The sequence below is a fragment of the Copadichromis virginalis genome, linkage group LG12 (assembly GCF_057382275.1).
Source record: "Copadichromis virginalis isolate Kocher_CV1m ecotype Utaka linkage group LG12, C_Virginalis_male_GT1.1, whole genome shotgun sequence".
NCBI lineage: Eukaryota > Metazoa > Chordata > Actinopteri > Cichliformes > Cichlidae > Copadichromis > Copadichromis virginalis.
The window spans coordinates 12725617-12746299 of record NC_140629.1 but is presented as its reverse complement, the minus strand read 5'-3'; the positions used below and the strand labels follow the sequence as shown (position 1 = coordinate 12746299).

Below are 20683 nucleotides of genomic sequence, written 5' to 3'. Positions count from 1 at the left end.
TCACCGGGCATTTTATTAAGTACACCTTACTAGTACTGGGTTGGGCCTACTGTTGCCTCCAGAGCCAGCTTAAATCTTTGTGGCACAGATTCAACAAGGAGCTGGGTACCTTCCTCTGAGATTTTGATCACACACAGCTCCTGCAGATTTGTCGGCTGAACATCCATGATGTGAATCTCCTGTTCCAGGACATCCTCCTGGAGTTGGACCTGGTGGCTGTGGCGGCCATGTGTGTACAGTGAACTCATTTTCGCTGCCAGTTTGAGATTATTTGAGCTTTGTGACATGCTATGTTATCCTCCTGGAAGCAGAAGATGGGTACACTGTGGTCATAAAAGCTGGACATGGTGAGCAACAATACTCAAGTAGCCTGTTGAAATTCTGTTCAGTTGGCACTAAGAGTCCCAAATTAAACTTTGCTCCACCCAAACCCGCAAAATGTAGCGTCAGTTTCTTTTCTTAGCTGACAGGAGTGACACCCAGTGTGGATTTCTTCTGCTGTAGTCCATCTGCTAAAAGCTTCAACATGTTGTCCATTCGCAGATGCTCTTCTGCATAATTTAGGTGGGATGAGTGGTTGTTTGAGTGGTTCTTGCCTTCCTGTCAGCTGAAAACTCAAAAGTCTGGCCAGACTACTTTGACCTCTGGCATCAAGACATTTTCACCCAGAGAAATTCTCTGTAAAAGCATGTTTGTGTGGCTAAAGTCCCAACAACCATGTCACATTCAAAGTCACTTAAATCATGTTTTTTCTCCATTCTGATGCTCGCGTTGAACTTCAGCGGGTTGTCTTGGTCATGTCTACATGCACAAATGCACTGGGGTGCTGGCATGTCATTGGCTTATTATAGACTCACATTAATGAGCAGTTGAGCATGTATACCATTAACATGGTCAGGCAGTGTACGTTATTGTCAGGCTTTATACGGCGGTGGCTTATATTCATCCTCTCTGTTTCAGGGTTCAACGATTCCGCTCTATTTGGGAGCCGATCTCCTCTCAAAGACTGATGTGCGTACAGAAAACCATCCAAGACACCATGCCAAGTTTGCCAAGAAAGGCCTTGCAACAAAAATAACTTTTTCCTCAGGTAAAATACAGACATACCAGTGGAAGTTAAACATTAACTACACCTGTGCCTCTAAAACCACGGGGTGGGTGTAGACAATCAAATGAAATAAATATGACTAGGGGGAAATAAACATAGACAAGCTCATGCTATCGCATTGATATGCACCTTATTTTTAGGTAAAAGTCACCCACCAGGACAGACACATTGTCACACTGATCCCCCTGATTGTGTTCAAGCTTTCAGGTTTCACGGCTTGAAGGTACCCTCTGCAAATAACAGCCTGTGGTTCTACAGCATTCAGGGACTTTTTCGAGTAGCCTTTGAGTTGTACAGTAAGCAAGATCAGCTTGCTGTGCTGGAGAATTTCCAGGTAAACATCATGTATACGTGATAATTTTATTTTTCTGTCACAATGCATGTTTTAATCACATCTGTCCCCTAGGATGTCTGGAAAGCACAGATCAGTGACAGCCCTCTGGAAGTGAGTTACAGCCTCAGCGTGCAGCTGGACCCTTCAGGGTCGCTCAGCCAGCGTGACTCACAATCAAAGGGTGTAATATCACAGCCTCCTTATTTCCAGGCTGACAAGGACGTGGTAGATGTTAGTAGCATGGACACTGCTGACACATCAGCAGATCATGATTATTGTTCTCTTCCCAAGCAGAGCTTACAATCTGAGCAAAGAGAAGTAGTAATATCCACAGTGAGACAAAAATTGCACCGCTTGGATGAACAGTTCTCCTCGGAGCCTCGAAGCTGCTCAGAGCAGCTGGAGACGGTCTTGCTGCTTTTGGAGAACATTGATCGCTACATAAATGGGAGACTTGAAGAAAAAGATGCGACGGAGATTGTGCTGGCTCTGCTAAAGGCCAAAGACTGGGGCCCAGTGTATTCAAGCAGCCTGCTCACTTGTATAGGACGTTGGCTTGGCCAGCAGTTTCATGCAGCCAACAGCAGCATCAGCCAGAAGGTGGAGGGCTTTAAACTTCAGCACATTGAGCGCATCAGCGACCTGCCACCTGCTGAGGAACTAGCCACAGAGCTGTTCCCTGAAGCGATGCGGACGCTGCTGCTTCACTGGATGGGCTTAAGTGAGGACTTCAGCCTTGAAAAGAGACGCAGCGAATACCCAATCCTGCTCCTCATCCTCGAGTTTGCCAACCACAACCTCATCACTGGCGTAGCTCATGTGTTGTACTCCAGTCTTATATGCAGGTAAAAGTGTCAACATAAGACCTGTTTTTCAATGGAACAACGTTTTATATTCAAATAAAGGTTTATTTTGTGCGTGTGTGTACATTACTATACATATGACTCCTCTTAGGTTGGGTAAGGTTCAGTATTAGCAAAAACATTTGTTACACAGTACCCTGAAAAAATCTCCAGATTCTCATTTCTTACTTTTGCTAGGAAAAGAGATATGGGTGGAGATTGATCAAAACACACTATCTAATATAGAAAGAACAGTGGCTGAGATCCAAACAAGCTTAAAGTCAGTATCTGGTTGTGACCACCTTTATTGGTGTTTCATTGTGTTTTTACTGTCTAGGTATGTTTTTGCTGCATTGACAGTGTGCTTGGGGTCACTGTTATGCTAAAAAAATAAAACCTCTGACCATCAGATATTTCCAGGTGGTATTGACTGGTGGATCAAAATCTGACTGTACTTTTCTGGGTTCACAGTTCAATCAGTTTTGATTAAATCTCTGGCACCACTGGCTGAAATGCAGCTCTATGACAGAGCCTCCACCATGTTTTACACACAGTAGCAGAAGATACAGTTGTACCTCTCTTCTGAACTTGTCTGTATATCGTGACGATGATTTGAACCAAAAATGTAAAATATGGATTCATCTCTCCATCAGACCTGTTGTCACTGATTTTCAGGTACTGTTTATCTGCTGTGGGCTAGTTTTGGGGTTTTTAGGTCCTCCACTTGTCCAGTTTCTTCTGATTTATTTTATTGATACAATGCACACTATCCTGAGATATGCCAGGTTCATGGCTAAAGGTTCTTTGGGAATCACCTTGGTGGTGTAAACATTATTTTTACACCACCACGTTATGATCCAACCATATCACATAAAAGGAAATGCTGCGACGTGTTCTAAAACTTTTTTAAGACACAAAATTTATTTATTTGAAACACATTAAAAAGTACAAAAGAACATTTGAAACACATTTACTCCTCCCCACTCATCTCTGTGCAGGACAATTTACAGGAATTGTCCTGCAGGGGCCAGCAGTTCCCTGGAGGCCCAGGTAAATATTCCTGAGGAAAGAAAATTAATTATTACGCTGCCCAGAGTTCATAAATGTAAACTTTTTCTCCATGTTATATCACTTTAAATCTTGCTGTGCAAACTATGTCATTCTTACTTGGATTACTCTTCTACTGGCCCTGGAGGGGTCCACCCACTGCATACATTTGCGCACAGAGTTCTCTGTCCATGAGGAAACCCCGCTTTGGATCATGGCTCCTGAATTCACACAAATCACAGACAAATTATTTGTTTTCTTTGTGTACATTCATGTATAAATGATGATGAGACAGATGAAGATGGCGATCTTTACCTTGAGATTCAAAAATTGGCTGAGTGTCTGCTGTTTCTGCTTCTTTCTTGCTGTTTATGGAAATTGTGCAGCTCACAATTCCTAAGAGACACGAAGTAGAGAGGTTAGGGGTGGATGTGGGGACAAATGGTCCAGGTTTTACTTGTGTGTTAGGAAGGATTGTCTGACAGAAAGTTCTGACTCACTCACCAAAAGTCAGAAGGGGCAGCATCAAGAAAGTGATGATGTGCTTTAAAAGTCTTGTTTTGTCTGCAAAGAGAGAACCACAGGGGAGTTTACAGTCTGATAACAGAATCTTCTTCTCTCATTCTAAATGATGTTAAAATTGAGTAGTGGTCCTTACTTTGCTGTATGCGAGGGTTCATAAAGGGACCTCGTCTCCTATGTTTTCTCCGACGGAAGACCCTAAAAGATGACACACAAGTTTAAAGACTTATTCTACAGGTGAAGATTTACACCGTCGGTACGCCTGAGGATGTTTTATCCAGAATGTAGCGTGCAGTCCCAAAAGCATCCACACACATACTTGTATGAGGTCTCTTTATATGAAATATTTGGAGCTCCGTCTTCCCTATAATAGCCTGACTCCTGCAGGCGGAGGCTTCTTCGTGCCATCACTGTAAAATGGCAGAAAGACAGAAAATGATCAGTGATTCACTCTTTAAACACAAGATGCATTCATCACTATGTAAAATCAAAACTTATTATTAAAAGCTGTTTACTTTCTCTACTTAGAATCATTCAATATATTTAACATCCTAAGACCTGGCCTCCACATATGTGCACACAACACATTTTGGGTTGTCTAGACCAAAATGCAAAATTTTGCTCTACAAGGGGCTGATATCCACTTATGAGGACATTATACTGCCATTGAGATTTAAAGTGAATGTCCTCATATGTGGATCTCATTTTTCTCAGAAACAAAAATCAGGTCGAAACAAACAAAAAAAAGTAATTCTTTGTTTTTACAGCCCAAATAACAAAGAGAAATTAAAAAGGCATGCCATGAAAGAGTTCAGGTCTTAGGAGGTAAAACAAATCTTTGCATCTCTGCTGCAATAAGTCTTTAAAGCAATGTGCACCAAGCTCATACCTTTAGGGATCAGGTGTTCACCTGTCTCTGGCTGATCTTTAGTGGATCAGTGTATGCTTGTCGTTTTTTCTCTCTCTCGCTGCAATCACAGGTATCTGAGTATGCTGAGTATGCTGAATGCTGCAAACACGAAGGTTTACTAATAAATTTATTTTTTTTCAAATCCAATAACATTCTGTCTGACGCAGTTGCCATGGAAGCACGTGTAAACACTGTCAGCAGAGTTGCTATAATTCGTCATTTTTTCACATCACCTGTCACCCGCAACTTTTTCCCGACCGCATCTTAAAAAAATGCACAAAATAAAAAAAAAACCAGCTTAATAAAATAAATAAATAAATAAATAAAGCTTGACTAATACTATACTGCAGTTTTATACTCACCGGGCATTTTATTAAGTACACCTTACTAGTACTGGGTTGGGCCTACTGTTGCCTCCAGAGCCAGCTTAATCTTTGTGGCACAGATTCAACAAGGAGCTGGGTACCTTCCTCTGAGATTTTGATCACACAAAGCTCCTGCAGATTTGTCGGCTGAACATCCATGATGTGAATCTCCTGTTCCAGGACATCCTCCTGGAGTTGGACCTGGTGGCTGTGGCGGCCATGTGTGTATACAGTTCATAAATGTAAACTTTTTCTCCATGTTATATCACTTTAAATCTTGCTGTGCAAACTATGTCATTCTTACTTGGATTACTCTCCTCTTGGCCCTGGTGGGGTCCACCCAGTGCATAAATTTGCACAACCACCACTTTGCAGAGTTCTCTCTAGGCAAGTATGTCCACGAGGAGACGTCGCTTAGGATCATGACTCCTGAATTCACACAAATCACAGACAAATTATTTGTGTTCTTTGTGTACATTCATGTATAAATGATGAAACAGATGAAGATCCTTACCTTGAGATTCTGAGGTGAAATTTGGCAGAGTGTCTGCCACAGGATGAACCTCTGTCATCTGTTGCCTCAGAGACGTACGTTACTAATTGTTTGCTTTTGGTGAAAATTGTGTAGCTCACAATTCCTGGGAGACACAAAGTAGAGAGGTTAGGGGTGGATGTGAGTACAAATGGGCCAGTTTTACTTGTGTGTTAGAAAGGACTGTCTGACAGTATAGAATCAGAAGGTTCTGAGTCACTCACCAAAAGTCAGAATAGGCAGCATCAAGAAAGTGATGATGTGCTTTAAAAATCTTGTTTTGTCTGCAAAGAGAGAACCACAGGTGAGTTTACAGTTTGATAACAGAATCTTCTTCTTCCATTTTAAATAATGTTAAAATTGAGTAGTGGTCCTTACTTTGCTGTGTGTGAGGGTTCATAAAGGGGTCTTGTCTCCTGTATTTTCTCTGACAGAAGACCCTAAAAGATGACACACAAGTTTAAAGACTTATTCTACAGGTGAAGATTTACATTGTCGGTACCAAGCAGGGCCGTGCAGAGAGGTTTAAAGGGGCGGGTGCTTAAAGCTAAAAAGGGGCACATTGAGCCAGGCTGAATAACAACAACACACATTCATCAAGAATCTAATATGGGCAACAAGGCAAAGCAAACGTAGCCGATGTTTTACCTGATGGGTACAATGTTGCTGTTGAGGGGTTGCTGTGGATAGTGCTGGAGGGCAGGGCTGTGTTGATCTGAGACTGTAGACATTAAAAAGTCCATAGGAGAGATGGTAGCTGATTAAACAAGTGTCATGAGATAATAACTAAATGCAAAGATTGGTGACAGCGCTTAGGCTCTGCCTGTGAATCACTCTTTGCTTCTCTTCTTCCTTCCATCCCATCTTTTCATATATCACTCTCCACTTGCTGTCTATCTGAGAACAAGGCACAACTTGCTATTGCAATAAACTATAATTTAATTATCCACACCTAACAACTCTTGCACTTAATCTATAATAAAATGATGAGAGAAAAATGTTATAGCACTGCCTTTAGTAGCCTCACACAGCTCCTACTGTTTCCTCCTCATGTCCTTACCAGCCATGTCTGGACAATGTTATATCATGAGTAATAATTTAAAATAATCCATATACATAAAACACACACACGCACGCACACACAGTGACATTTTAGACCTTCTTCAGAATACTGTATATACTATGGGCATCATGGTGCTGATCCAGAATCCTTACATTATTATTTATTACTAGAGCTACAATAATAAAGCAATGAGGAGGGGGAAGTAATAAATATGAAATAATGTCATTATGATGATTCCATTTGTTTCACTATCCACTCTGTGCAGGGGCAAAGCTTATTACATTTTTAAACTGTAGAGATACAATCATTTTACTGCTGTAAAATCCAACTTTTGTCTTATTTAAAATATAAATCTAATATAATCTGCTTCTTAATGTATGTTCTTTAAAATACAGCGTGTGTTTTTTAATATATTATAATTATAATAATTATTATGTGGACATGCATATTAGATCGTTTTTTAGTGAAATATAATCCCTCCAGAAAGGCAGGAAAAGCCCGGAAACTTACTTTAAAACTAAATATGTTCTAAATACTTTAAAACTAAATATGTTCCCTAAAACGGTGACAGAGCTACAGACCCATGACAGCCAGGTAGCCAGCAGCTGTGACCAGCACTACTTGTGCAGTTAATAAAAGGACAGGTAATGTTTGTCGCGCTGTTGCACAGCACGCTCGTTTGTTTCAGTTCGTCAGTTGCAACAAGACAGCTTACCAACGTGTACGTAATAAGCTAATACTCCTGGGTGCTATACACTACAGTGTACGCTGTACACCTACTTACTGGTTTTGTGGCATCAGTCTGTGTCTCTGAGTTAACTTGTGTTTCTCCTACAGCTCCGGACCGCAAAAAATGCGCGTGCTCTTTGTGAGCTCGTTCCCGGCTCGTAACCAGCGCGTTCTGCCGTCAAGGGCGATCATTGGTTAAATGTGATCATGTGACTGATGCAAGCCAGATCCTTTTATTTAGCAAAACTGTGATTAATAGTTAAATATTATTGTTGAGGGGCACTCAACAAAAGGGCACTTTGGGCACCCATCAGGAAAGGGGCGGGTGCTCAAGCCCCTCTAGCCCCCCCTCTGCACGTGCCTGGTACCAAGGTTATTACCGTTAACGAAATAACGAAAACTAGAAGTGAAAAAACATTTTCATTAACGGAAATAAAAATAAAAAGGAGACTTTGTGAAAAAAGGAAAACTAACTAAAACCGTAATGAATGTTCACAAAACTAACTAAAATTAACTAAATTTATAACGAAAATAGTCTAGGGTGAAAATGAAGTTTAGTTTCCAGGTTTTTTCTTGCTGTGTCTCATTATGCCAGCAGGTGGCAAGTACGTTGCTCCAATTTGGGATTACTTTGAATATGACTGTGTTTTAGATAAAAGCAAGTGTCTTGTAGTGGAAAGAGACAAAATCTGGGGGATATTTCTAAAGGGAAAAAAATCCCACAAACCTTAAAGTGCACTTGAAAAGCTTGCACCTTGAGAAGGTAAGGGAGCACGCCCAACCCTCATCCCCAGAAACAGAAGCTAACCCCAGGCAAGGCAGCGTGATGCATCCCGAGACAACGCCACAAAAAACATTAATGCAGTGCTTCCAGCGGCGACCCCATGGCTACTGGTTGGTCAATTCACAGGAACATCACAAGCGAGAGGAAGCATTGACGAATATGTTTATTGGGACTGGGATATCTACACAACTATGTGAGCCAATTGGCTTCAAAAGGTTTAGCAATTCGTTGGAACCAAAATTCAGAACACCCAGTGCTGCAAGAGTTAATAGCCAAGATGGATATAGCAAGCTAAGCTGTGTTTATCTACACTACCTGCTTTGCAGATGCTGTGGTAATTGTGTCTACTAAATTTTTCTTAATTACAAAGCCATATATATTTTATAGTTGTCTGGTATCAATGGCTGTTCATACACACACACACACACACACACACACACACACACACACACACATATATATATATATATATATATATATATAGTTGTTTTTTTTTTTTAAAGAACCCATAGGTGGAAATGTGGGTTGTCGGTCTTTGCGTGTTAGCTTTGCGACAGACTGGGGACCTGTCCAAAGTGTGGTAGCTGGTAGTGATGGGTCGTTCGCGAACGAAATGGCTTAGGTTTTGTTTTTAACTAGAGACCTTGGAGTTGTAATTTTTTTATTTGTCCACCGAGTGGCGCCCTTGCTTCACATTTGACCTCTGCTCGAAAACAGCGGGCTGCAGAACTGAACTGCGGGAAAGGAAGTCTGATTTCCGGCTTGCATCACCGGCTATGCCCGCTGATCGGGCGAGACCAATCCACCCTCTCACCGACGTGAGAGGGTGGATTTTTTTTTTTCAATCAACAGGAAATGACGTATTTGTTGTCACGTGGTATGGATGTGTCTGCTGGAGAAAGGAGTCCCACGCAACATGCCCCGGTTCTTCGTCGCAACTTACCCCGGGAAGAGGCACTAATTTCGGCCTAGAGGACCAGCATTGACCGCCTGGAGACTATTTTCGGTTCCGGAAATTTTTTTTTAAAGTAGATCGAAATTAATTTTGGTGCCGATCTTTGGACCATCTAAAGGCCTAATTATATTAACTATCAAATATTACTTCAAATGTTTTTTTTGGAAAATATTTAGTTTTTTAGGTTTTTTTTTAGTTTTTTTGTAATACAACTGGGATTTAAAGGGTTAAAACAACGAAAATATAATTAAAACTTTATATGAATATTTCAGGGAGAAGTAGTTTTAAAAGACTGACCAATTTAAAGTGAAAAAAAAAATTTAATATTTAATATTTTTATTGCACTTTTGGGGAATTTGCATTTTTCATGGATTTTTTTAATGTGCTCCTGCAAAAAAATAATGGCAGGTCAAAATTCATTTTGGTGCCAATCTTTTGTCCATCTGAAGGCCTAATTATAATAACAATCAAATATTACTTCAAATGGTTTTTTTTGAAAATATTTAGTTTTTTTGTTTTTTGGGGCTAAAAAAACAGGGTGCTCATGTAATGAAACTGGTATTTAAAGGGTTAAAACAACGAAAATATAATTAAAACTTTATATAAATATTTCAGGGAGAAATAGTTTTAAAAGACTGACCAATTTAAAGTGAAAAAAAATATGAATATATAAAGTTTTTATAGCACTTTTTGGGGAATGGACATTTATTGTCGTTAAGCACAAAGGTGGATGCATTTTTAAGACGCCTCCAGGTGTTAAACCGCCTGCTGTCTCTTGGCCATCTGCTGCGACTGGTTGGGATGAGGGGAGGAAGACAGGATAAAGACACACTGTGGAAGAGAGCAAGAGATTAATAATAACTAATGATTAAATGTAGAGAGGTGTGTAATCATGTAGCGAGTAAAAAAGAAACGCACACAAAGAAACAAATGGCTCATAATTCACTGACAAGAAAGCATCAGAAAATGAATGATCGGAAGACAAAGGCCATTTTTTCTCTGTGTGTACAGCTGGAAGTTGTTACAGCTCAGTTTCTCCCATATTTGTATTTCCACTTCTCGGAGCCCGGAGAACTATTCCTGAAGACTATTTCAAGAAATGACGAGAAAGCTTACCTAAGAGAGTTCTTTTTATTGAAGAATAAAAATGGTCAAACCAACAAACTCTATTTTTGACTTATGTGCTGTATTTCCGTCTATGTGTGGGCATGTCTCAGCCAGTCACTGACCCATTTTCCAGTTTTCGGAGCAAACTATAAAGGACATGAGACACGGCTCAAAACTTATATATGAAATAAAATGCTCCACTCTGTGACCTTTTGCACAGTTACCCTCCTCAGTGATGCAGCTTCATTATGCAAAATGTGTCCAGCAGTAAAGTTTTATCTGAAAGGTGCTAAATGACACAATTTGTTTAAGTATTCATAGTGAGGAAGAGACAGATACACCTCCGCCTTTTGAAAAAAAAACACAAAAAACCCCAACTCTGTCCAGGATGTGCAGAACATCATCTGACACGTTGTCCCCTCAGATGATATTTATATAGTTTCGCTTCATGAATCAATAAACGTGGGCTTCAGTACTTCACTACGCCACCGTGGCTCATTCCAGTACTGAACCTCTGTGAAAATAAAAAGATCTGAAACCTTTCGGACATTTCTCAGATTCTGTTTCATTAAGGACTTAAATATTATTATACAATATGTACAAGACGTAAGTACTGAATTCATTTACAACAAAGCATCAGAGAATGGATGATAGCCAATTAAAAACAAGTATCTTTCTGCGTGTACAGGTGGACGCTGTTAGCGGTCAGTTTAATGCGTCGCAGCTGGATGCAGACAGTTTTTCTCATATTTGACTTTGCAGATCGCCTTTGTTTTTTTTTCTGGTCTAATCTTATTTGGCACGTACTACCTGGTGTTAGGTAGCTTCATGAAAAAGGTGATGCAGCAGATGCAGGTTAAACACTTCTCCACAATGCATGCAACAAAGTGAAGCCTTTGTGTAAAATTTTTTTGGCACGTGGTAAATAAAACCAATGCGGTACAATGTGGCTTTTTATAATTGCTGAACTTTCTCACGCTAGCTGCACAGCAGTGGGTGATTGTCCCAGAATAAGAACTTGCTTATTATTATATTATTAGGATAATAAAATAAATGCTAAACTTCCTGTACATAGAGAGTGCACAATAAAAACCAACACAGATCATTATCTAGTCTTTGTGATTCATGAGAAAAGCTTCTTAGTGGAGTGTGAAATAGTTATCTATGAAAGAGAGATTCTTCAGTTCTCCATGAAAGGCCCTGTGTGGACTGAGGTAAAGATGTGAGGAGTGCTTCATCACAGGCATGAGTTCCTGCTTATGTGCTCAGAGATTTGTAGGACAGTTTTAACTGTGCAGCCATGCAGTGTGACAACATAAGGTTTATAAAACTCCAAGGATAAACAGCTGAAAATATTTCTGCATGCAGAGATGTGTAAAAGTGATTTTTTTGTTATCACCTTTATTTTTATTTCTTTATTTCTACAGAAATTTAACACCACCAAGACAGACAACTAATTGCTTGTTAACACCTAAAAAAAAAAAAAAAAAAAAGCAGAAGCATCAGGCTTCCGGGTAAAGGCTGAACCACGTAATCACACTTTTTTTGCATTTGCATTTCCCTTTAAAGAGTACGGGCAGCTCCAAAGGAGTCGTTTCTTTTTGTGAAGACATCAAAGAGGCACGTAGCTCACGATGCGTTGCAGCTTCAATGGCACTCTGCTGATCAATGTCCTCCCTCCTCTGCTGATGACAGAGTTTGTCCTGGGAGTTCTTGGTAATGGTTTGGCTCTGTGGATCTTCTGCTTCCACCTGAAGCCCTGGAAAAGCAGCACAGTGTTGCTCTTTAACCTGGCAATGGCTGATTTTCTGCTCAATATTGTTTTACCTCTCCGTGCCAGCTACTATTTCGCCGGGATCAAATGGAAGTTTGGAAACGCCCTCTGTAACATCTGCCTCTTCATGCTGGCCCTGAATCGCAGCGGAAGCACCTTCTTCCTGATGGCCATCGCTGTGGACAGGTACATGCGTGTGGTGCATCCCCACCATCCCATCAACTCTCTGAGCGTCTCTAAAGCCATAATCGGAGCACTCGGGCTGTGGTTGATCACCACTTCAATGACTGCTCATGTCTTCTCTTTGTCACACATCAACACAACGTACTGTGAGAGCTTCATGATTGACACCAAGACCAAGGGTAATCTTTCCTGGCATAAGTTTGCATTTCTGTTTTCCTTCTACATGCCTCTGCTGGTCATCCTCTACTGCACATTCTGCATCGTTCGCAACCTGAAAGGGAGGCAGTTGGCCCAGCATGCCAAGATCAAGAAGGCCTTGTACTTCATCATAGTCGTGGTAGTGCTCTTCATCATTTGCTTCCTCCCAAGCAACTTCACACAGCTGGTGATCTGGATCAAGTCCTATAAATTAGCCGGTTCCTCTAACATGTGTTCTGAAATGGAAAACCTTACCATTGTATTTTACATCACCATTAGCCTGACCTACCTCAACAGCGTTTTGGATCCTGTGGTCTACTACTTCTCCAGCCCCGTCTTTAAGAGCATCTGCAGGAAGGCTCTTCATCTGCCTGAAACAGAAAATGCTGAGAGTACAGAGAAGAAAACCCGGGAAACGGGCTCCCAGTCGATCAGCCAGCTGTGATCACTAAACTGAGGAGGTATAACAAGCAGCTTCATAGCTAAAGGTTCAATTTAAAGTAAGTTTATCGATTCCATCATTAAGCTGTAAGTGCTAAAGCTATTTCATATTTACTATTAATTGCATTTTCAAAACATGGCAATTATGGAGTAAAAACCTCTAAAAGTCAAAAAACGATGCAGCTGTGTCTTCTATAGAGCCGTTTCTAGCTAAAGCAGTCTCACTCACACTTTGAAATAATAAGCTACACACTGGCACAGAAATCCTCCGAACTGAGTGATTAAACTTTTCATCAGTGAAAAGCTTTTTTCTTTTTTTTCCCCCAGCACATCACTTGCTTAGAAGCTATCACACCAATGCTGACTGCACTTTTCTAAATGTATTTGTCTTCCAAAACATGTACACGTTAAGACGTGTGAATTAAACAAAGATTATGTGAAATAAGGACATTTATAACCTCATCTGAATAAGATTTCTTTCTTTTGTCATGTGAAAACTATAATAATGAGAAACATACTGCATATATACATAATGTATAAAAGCTTTTATGCATGAGTTAAAAATATGGATATATATTAAGGCAACTTTGAATAAAAACAACAAAACTGTATGAATATGTATTCTTTGTCTTTTGCCAATGCTGTATGAACGTATGATAATAAATATAAGTTTATTGTCAACACTGAGATGTTGCCTGTTTTCTTGGAATCTTTCAGAAGTGGGCGATGAAGGAATCATAATGAAACTGCTGGCATTGCAGCAGTACAATATGAAGCACACTCCTCCTGGTTAAGATGGCTCAAAAATATCTCCCTGTAAAACAACAGGCACTGGAGTTTATAGCTGCTTTTAGGTGGCTGGGGTAGAAGGAGGGTACACCCTGGACTGCTTGCCAGTCTGTCACAGGGCTAACAAAGAGAGTCAGCTGTTCACACTCACATTGACACCCCTTTGTAATTTAGAGTTGACCTAAACCCACTAAAGTAAGTTTATCAATCAAAAAACGATGTTTGGACTGTTGCACAAAGATGGTGTATACCGAGAGAAAATGCAAACACCACGCAAGTGGTGGGTTTGAACCCAGGACCTCCTTGTCGTCAGGTAACAGTGCTAAACAACATATCAGTGTGCAGCTGCAACAGCAATATCAGTATGATGTAATGATAACTTCTTTAGGAATAATCTTTCAGGACATGCAGATATGGCAGATGATATATAAAATCCAGACCTATCACACAAATACTTGATACGAAGGAGAAGACAGATGTGTGCTCCACCTACACCGTTTTTCTAAATCTCCATGCGCTCTCCCAGATAGAGACACACTGAGGTTCTGTATCATCTCTTGAATTAGGAAACAATGGATTTAATGAAAGCCTGATTGTTCCTTAAGAGATTTTAAGCAATGAGCACAACCCTTAGAGAAAAATCTTTCACATGTATATTATCAAATCTGTTTGGTGCATTAATTTGTTTTCCTGGTATTCGGCACTCTATTGGGTCTTGTTTTTCTTACATGAAACTATTTTAACCAACTCACAACTGCAGTTTCACAACTGCAGCTAAAGTTGGGGAAGTACAATATCTGATGGCCTAGTTCAGCAAAGATGATTCAGACACTTTGGTTTCTGTGAATCGAGTTTATAAATATAACTTTATGACACTTGATCTGTCCATTCTGAGAAACAAGCCATTTCTTCTCATTTAATTCACACGCAGCTAAAATTATGGTTCTTGTGCAGCTTAAACAAGTCCTTGAATCATTGAAAACACATAAATGATACAAATTGCATTTAAAAACATGCATTGGTTTATATATCTTTATATAATGTTTTCTGAGGGGCAACAGTTTGAGTGTATAAACACATATTTAATCTCATATTTCTCAGACCTTTTTGCATACATGAACACAATCTGTAGAACACTATGCAAAAGTCTTGATCCACCCCTCAATTTAAAAAAAATCTTTTGCAGAAAAATGCATCCACCGATTTATTGAAGCAGAGTCTGGTCTTTCTTAGACAAGGGAGTCTGTCAAACTGTGTTAGTATATTGACCTTTCTTTGATTAAACTGAAAAAATAGGAACAAATTCTTAGTTTTTGCTTCTAGTAACAAAGTCCCAAAAGATACAATTTAAACATGGTTCTTTGGCAAGTTGTCTATAATGCTAGGGCAACACTGATTCATACCTTGAGTTAGGTTCCTTGAACAAGGACCGGACTAAATCTGGACACCAGTTTCACATAATGGCCATTTTAGATGAAAATGAAACCGTCATTTTAACACAAAGCCACGCAGAGAATACAAAGTCTTCCGTTTCCCATGAGGCAAGTGAGTTTGAAAAGGAAGTCTCGTGACGTTAATTTAATGCGCTCCTCTCTGGGAACAGATGAGCTTTATAAGTCCATTTAAGGGCACACCATGTGTGGCTAAACCACTAACAAGTAAACTTGCTGAGCGTTCTTGATGGGCAAACGTGATACATAATCTCTGCACACTTGAATGAGTGACAGCTGCAAAGGAGAAGAAAAAACTGGAGGACCAAAATGTATAAATCTTTTGAAAAATTCAGAATGGATAAAGTTCAGCTCGGATCGGTCTCACTGTGAGTGCACACTTCCTCTCAAATATCACACAGTCACTTCTAACAGCGAGTGACGGGAAGTAGTCCATCAGAAACAAGACCAGTGTTTAAAAAAAAAAAAGTTGATGAACCAAAGAAGTACGACTGAGATAAGGAAGCTGTTTCATATAAATGTGAAAGTAACAAGTATTTAAAAAGAAAACAGAAATAACTTTAGGAAAATGTGAGCACAGCAAGTAGGTCCCGCGTTCGAAACCACCATCTGGTCGGGACCTTTCTGGGTGGAGTTCATATTTTCTCTCTGAGTACTCCGGCTTCCTCCCACAGTCCAAAGACATGCAGTTAGTGGGGTTAGATTCTAAACTGCCCATCGGTGCAAATGGTTGTCTTAGCCCTGCGTCAGATTGGTGACCTGTTCAGGGTGAACCCTGCCTCTCGCCCTGTGGGAGCTGGATGACCGAGTTTGGTGTGGAAGAACTTGACTCCCATAAATCCCATAAACACCTCTAAATCTTTTACAAAGCCTTTTCAGAAGAGTTGAAGTTATAGCTGCAAAGGTTCGGCCAACATCGTATAAAATTCCATGAAGTAAGATTGGTTTGTTCCTTAATGTGTGTGACGGCAGATGAGCTGATACTTTTGGCAACACAGTGTACATCATTTATTAGGATTACTGCTCCTCTTTCTTTTAGAACCGATGTGCGACAGTACTTTAGCTTCAAAATATTGTACAAAGTGTGGCTGTGCAATGAAAATCAACAGTTAAACTCAATACACATCCTAGGAAACAAACTTGGAGTTACAGTGGAAAATAAAAGTTGACATGTGATCTGCTGCTTCTAAATAGCTCATCTCCACAGTTTTCATAAATGAATAGTTTATTCAAATATTACAGCTGAAAGATAAATGTGAAGTGCAAATACTGCATCTCAGCCTAAAGCAGACCAAGGAGGATTATATAAACACGGCTGAAGCAACAGTGCTGGTTCATCTCAATACTCCGTGTTGCATGTTAAGAAAGTCCTGAAAAACAAATGAAATCATTAATGCACACAGGTGAAGTGCTTTTAGCTAATAAAAAGAAACTTCTACTTCACATCAAACATGTGTAGCCTTTACGTTCCACTAAACTCGGCCCAAGATATCGACTTCAGTTACCTTCAGGCAGCTGGATGACAACGAGCCATTTGTCAGGGTTTTCCCTCGCTGACGCTCTCTGTGTTTCATGTACTCACGAGCGAGTGATTCAGCATCATCATGGCTGCAGGGAAGATTGAAGAGCACAGACAACTAAAGTCATGCAACTTTAACCGGTTTAAGACATCTGTTTCTAACACAGTTCTAAGTGCGAGCATTTAAACTAAACTGGAAGCAAAAATCTGAATTTCGAGCTACAACCTGAGACTGTAGGATAACATTAAGAGTAAGTAAGAGTAACAGTAAGAGCTAGCGTTTTTAAATAACAGCCAGTCTATGACAACCTCTTCCAGTTAAAAGGTTTGAGATATGAAGACAAAATAAAAAAAAAAATAAAAAAAATGAACAAACTGAGCCAAAATGCAGTGTGTGAAAACCTGCTTTCATTTCAATTGAGAGGCTAAGTAGCAGCCAGGTGCTGCTAATCAAAAGCATTTGATTAAATGACCATCAGCAGATATCAGCACCTCTATGAAAGCAGATGTTTTGGCAGTTTGCAGGTCAGGAGTATTCAGGATTCACCATTAACTTAGTATATCAAAGTATTCTAGAGTCACAACAGCTGAAGCCAGAATAATGGGCCTCATTTACTAATATTTGGGTGGAAATGTTTTTATCATGCGCAACAAATTAGTTTGCATGCAAAATTACAGTCAGATTCAGAAACCTGCAAACTGGCCTATTTTATTCTCACCACTGTGGGTATGTTAGTAAATCAGAATAGTTCAAAACCAGCAGCCTTGTGGGAGCCCCATATAATTTGCCTATTATCTGCGCACTTCCCCGCCATGGCTTCTCAACATAAGTGAACACACTTAGCTCCAAGTGAAGAGAAAGTGGTGACGATGTTATAAGACAGAATCCTGCACCTCTGAGGCAAGAAACAAGAAGAAAGTCTGACCATATAAAATTAAATAACAGTGTCTGGATGCTGAAAGAGGAAGCCAGAAGAGACCAAAGAAGTTTCAAAAATAATAAATAAAATAAGCACGCAGGCCTGAAATAACAGAATATAATTTCTCCTGAGAGATTCCCACCAAAGTTTGGAATCAAAGTTGACATAAAAACAAAATACCACAAGGAATAAAAAGATTAAAACAGGTGGAGGCTGAGGAACCATGTGATCCATCAGCCCCACACGAGAACCTCGCGAGCTTCGGGTAGTGACTGAAAGAATCGGATGCACAAATAAGCTTCCACCAAAGGGTGGCTGTGCTTCCCCTTGGCGATAGTATTTTGTTTTCTTCACGTGCCTTTTTTGTAGTCCTGAGCATTTTGTGGCTTAATGCGTTTTAGAAAGCTATGAATAAAAACCAAAATTCAATGATAATTGCTAATGATTGTTAGTAGTAGTAGTAGTAGTAGTAGTAGTAGTAGTAGCAGCCTTACTCATTTTACAGATTTGTGTTCAAATTCATAAGGCAGCCAGGTGTTTGTTGTACGTATGTTTGGTCAGAGGAACTGACCTAAACTAAATTTGTTCCTAAAATACAAAAATATTGATAAATCACAGATTTGTGCATATGCACTGTGAATGAGTAAATGAGGCCCAATGATCCCAAGCACTGCAACAAATCTATGCTGAATGGTTGAAATAGAAAAACACCAAGATTTTGCACTGATCCGGTTAAAGAGCAGACCTCATCCTGATTTAAATGCTGTGGTCAGATCTTAAGACAGAACATCTGCAAACCTCAATAAACTGAATTAAAAAATGTGCAATTCACTTGTATTTTTATTTTTATTCCTATTTATTCTATTCATCCCCTTCGTATATTTTATTTATATGTCTCTGTATTTATATATATATATATATGTGTGTGTGTGTGTGTGTGTGTGTGTGTGTGTGTGTGTGTGTGTGTGTGTGTATATATATAATATTCTGTAACTCTAACTTCTGTTGGTGCTGTGCTTTTGGAAACCGAATTTCCCAGAGAAACCCACCCGAGGGATTAATAAAGTTTTATCTTATCTTATCTTCTTATCTAAAACCAAACTCAATGTTCGGATAAAGGTACAAGCAAACAGAATCACGGGGTGTAGTTAGTTTTCACATGCAGCGTCTGTGTTTTCTTTTTTCTCAATAAATGATGAACTAGCGTAATTATGTTGTGTTGTTGTTCATCTAACATTGTATCTAAATAATTTTAGAACCTGGGAACGACCAGATAATTTAAAAATTGTGCACTGATGCGTAAACTCTTAGACTTGAAAGAAGGTGGTGTGCTCGTTTTTCACACGACTGTGTGGTACTGTATCCCAATAACTTCCTGTTTTAAAAAGCTGATGTTTTTTTTCCTGTGCAAGTCTGAGGCCCATGGTGAAATTGCAGATTGGGGATCTGGCCATTACAGATCAATGCAGAGGAGGCGTCTCAGTGCGTGGTTATAGACTGGATTTTTATGTGTATAATAATGAAAGCTTTAGATCACAGCTCATAGATATCATAGGCACATGTAGATCATTGTTAGTCTCCTTCCATTTATATGAGGGTTGGAAGGACAGGTACCCGCTCTTTATATCCTTGTATGGATGATTACATCAGGTTTTAGACTTTTTAGATCACAGCACTATGCATCAGTTTATTGTTGATGTTTTTAAACCATCTCTATAGAAAAGTTTTTGTTGCTTTCCTATGAAAGGTTGAGCGGTGTGAATCTCACCAGTTCTGGCTGATCAGATAGTCCACCAAATCTTTCACTTGGTTAGGCTGCCCACTTGATACTATGAGCTGCTTCAGATGGCTGAAGTGTTTCGTCTTCAGCAGTTTCTGATGCTGTCCATTCTGGCTGATGAAAGTTAACACAGTCTCCCTGACCTGATGGATCATTAAGAAAATTAAGTCATGTAGTATAAGACATTAAATATATATAACATAATATACTCTATAATTTTGTTTATATGAGAATCACAATGAAGAATGCAGATGAATTTCATTTCATCAGATGTTACAAAACAGCAAATCTGCTCACGTGAAGATTGGGTTTATTTCTGTGTTTGGTTAGCAACACTGTTTTTCCGACAAACAAAAAAATATCTTTCATAATTTCACACCATCTTATCAGCTGATCAGACTTCCTGTTTAACAGTTTTAAGGAGTGTGCTGATACTCAGAAATATTAATGTCTAAAAAATAAAAAGAATTCTATTTTTAAAATATATTTAGAACCAAAGAAAGATTAAATGAAATGACAATGTAGCTGAAGTGGACATTTCTAAATGAAAGTAAAATGTGGTAACAAGTGTTAAAGGCAGTTAAATCTGTAAGCAGTGGAAAGACGTCACATCTAACCTGTGAAGGAATACCAGCGAGTTCCCCGGTGTTCATAAGCTCGTCCACCTGCTCCAGCACGGCGAGCGGGTTGCAGACAGACAGGAAACCCTGCAAACAACAACAAAAAAAAGAGTCAGAGCCTAAACTACACGTTTACTTCTCACATGTATTTAAATGGATGCACTGACCTGGACCTGCTGCTCCTTCTTACTAGCACAGGGAATTAGAAGGAGCGTTCCCAGGGCGAAGGCTGGCAGATTGAACTGTGCAAAGCGATTGGCAATTCCGATCAAATCCAGATTCAACAGAAATGGGCACCTCGGGAGGGAAAAGCAATGGCGAGACATTAGGAGTTAAGGTGAAGATTAGATGAAGCATTACTCAGGTCTAATACTAATTCAGAAATGAATCAGACGGAAGTAGTGTGTTTATAAACTGTCCAAAATATTAAACGAACACTTAGAAAACACAATGGGGAAGGAATTATGCTGGACATCCATCCATCTATCTGTCTGAAATGGACTAGGTAATATGTTAGAATAGGCAGAATGCCACATTCAAAGAGACCCTGAAAATCAAAGTAAAAAAAATCAATAAAAAAAAGATGCAGCAAGTTAGTCCAGTTTTCAAAGATTTCACTGCAGCAACTCAGAATGGCACTCAGTAGTTTGTATGGCCCCCACAAGCCTGAATGCATGCCTGAAAATATCATAATGCGCAGCATAACGTTC

At 39.6% G+C, this 20683-nt stretch overlaps 3 protein-coding genes across 3 annotated transcripts; 2 read left to right on the top strand and 1 right to left on the bottom strand.

The window, feature by feature from the left end:
• Nucleotides 1–2359, top strand: LOC146696586 (uncharacterized). Its single transcript, XM_085474742.1, has 4 exons — nucleotides 1–347; nucleotides 961–1090; nucleotides 1309–1442; nucleotides 1515–2359. The coding sequence occupies exons 1-4, from the start codon at nucleotides 345–347 to the stop codon at nucleotides 2289–2291; spliced, it is 1044 nt and encodes a 347-aa protein (XP_085330868.1). The 5' UTR covers nucleotides 1–344; the 3' UTR covers nucleotides 2292–2359.
• Nucleotides 2360–11915: 9556 nt separating this feature from the next.
• On the top strand, nucleotides 11916–13581 carry LOC146696585 (hydroxycarboxylic acid receptor 2-like). Its single transcript, XM_085474135.1, has one exon. It carries the CDS (start codon nucleotides 11933–11935, stop codon nucleotides 12896–12898), a length of 966 nt encoding a protein of 321 aa, XP_085330261.1. The 5' UTR covers nucleotides 11916–11932; the 3' UTR covers nucleotides 12899–13581.
• A 2537-nt stretch (nucleotides 13582–16118) lies between these two features.
• On the bottom strand, nucleotides 16119–20666 carry LOC146696584 (kinetochore-associated protein 1-like). Its single transcript, XM_085474741.1, has 5 exons — nucleotides 20141–20666; nucleotides 19971–20060; nucleotides 19342–19496; nucleotides 16640–16742; nucleotides 16119–16504 (listed from the first exon to the last, which is right to left on the bottom strand). The coding sequence occupies exons 1-5, from the start codon at nucleotides 20297–20299 to the stop codon at nucleotides 16469–16471; spliced, it is 543 nt and encodes a 180-aa protein (XP_085330867.1). The 5' UTR covers nucleotides 20300–20666; the 3' UTR covers nucleotides 16119–16468.
• Nucleotides 20667–20683: the final 17 nt, after the last annotated feature.

What these genes read in the sequence shown, in the direction of transcription:
- LOC146696586 (XM_085474742.1), top strand. An exon ending in AAAAATAACTTTTTCCTCAG is followed by an intron (nt 1,091 to 1,308) that starts GTAAAATACAGA and finishes ATTGTGTTCAAG; the next exon opens with CTTTCAGGTTTCACGGCTTG. An exon ending in CTGTGCTGGAGAATTTCCAG is followed by an intron (nt 1,443 to 1,514) that starts GTAAACATCATG and finishes TCTGTCCCCTAG; the next exon opens with GATGTCTGGAAAGCACAGAT.
- LOC146696585 (XM_085474135.1), top strand. Translation starts at nt 11,933, where the DNA reads ATGCGTTGCAGCTTCAATGGCACTCTGCTGATCAATGTCCTCCCTCCT.
- LOC146696584 (XM_085474741.1), bottom strand. Translation starts at nt 20,299, where the DNA reads ATGTCTCGCCATTGCTTTTCCCTCCCGAGGTGCCCATTTCTGTTGAAT. An exon ending in AGAAGGAGCAGCAGGTCCAG is followed by an intron (nt 20,061 to 20,140) that starts GTCAGTGCATCC and finishes TGTTGTTTGCAG; the next exon opens with GGTTTCCTGTCTGTCTGCAA. An exon ending in TATCTGATCAGCCAGAACTG is followed by an intron (nt 16,743 to 19,341) that starts GTGAGATTCACA and finishes TCTTCCCTGCAG; the next exon opens with CCATGATGATGCTGAATCAC.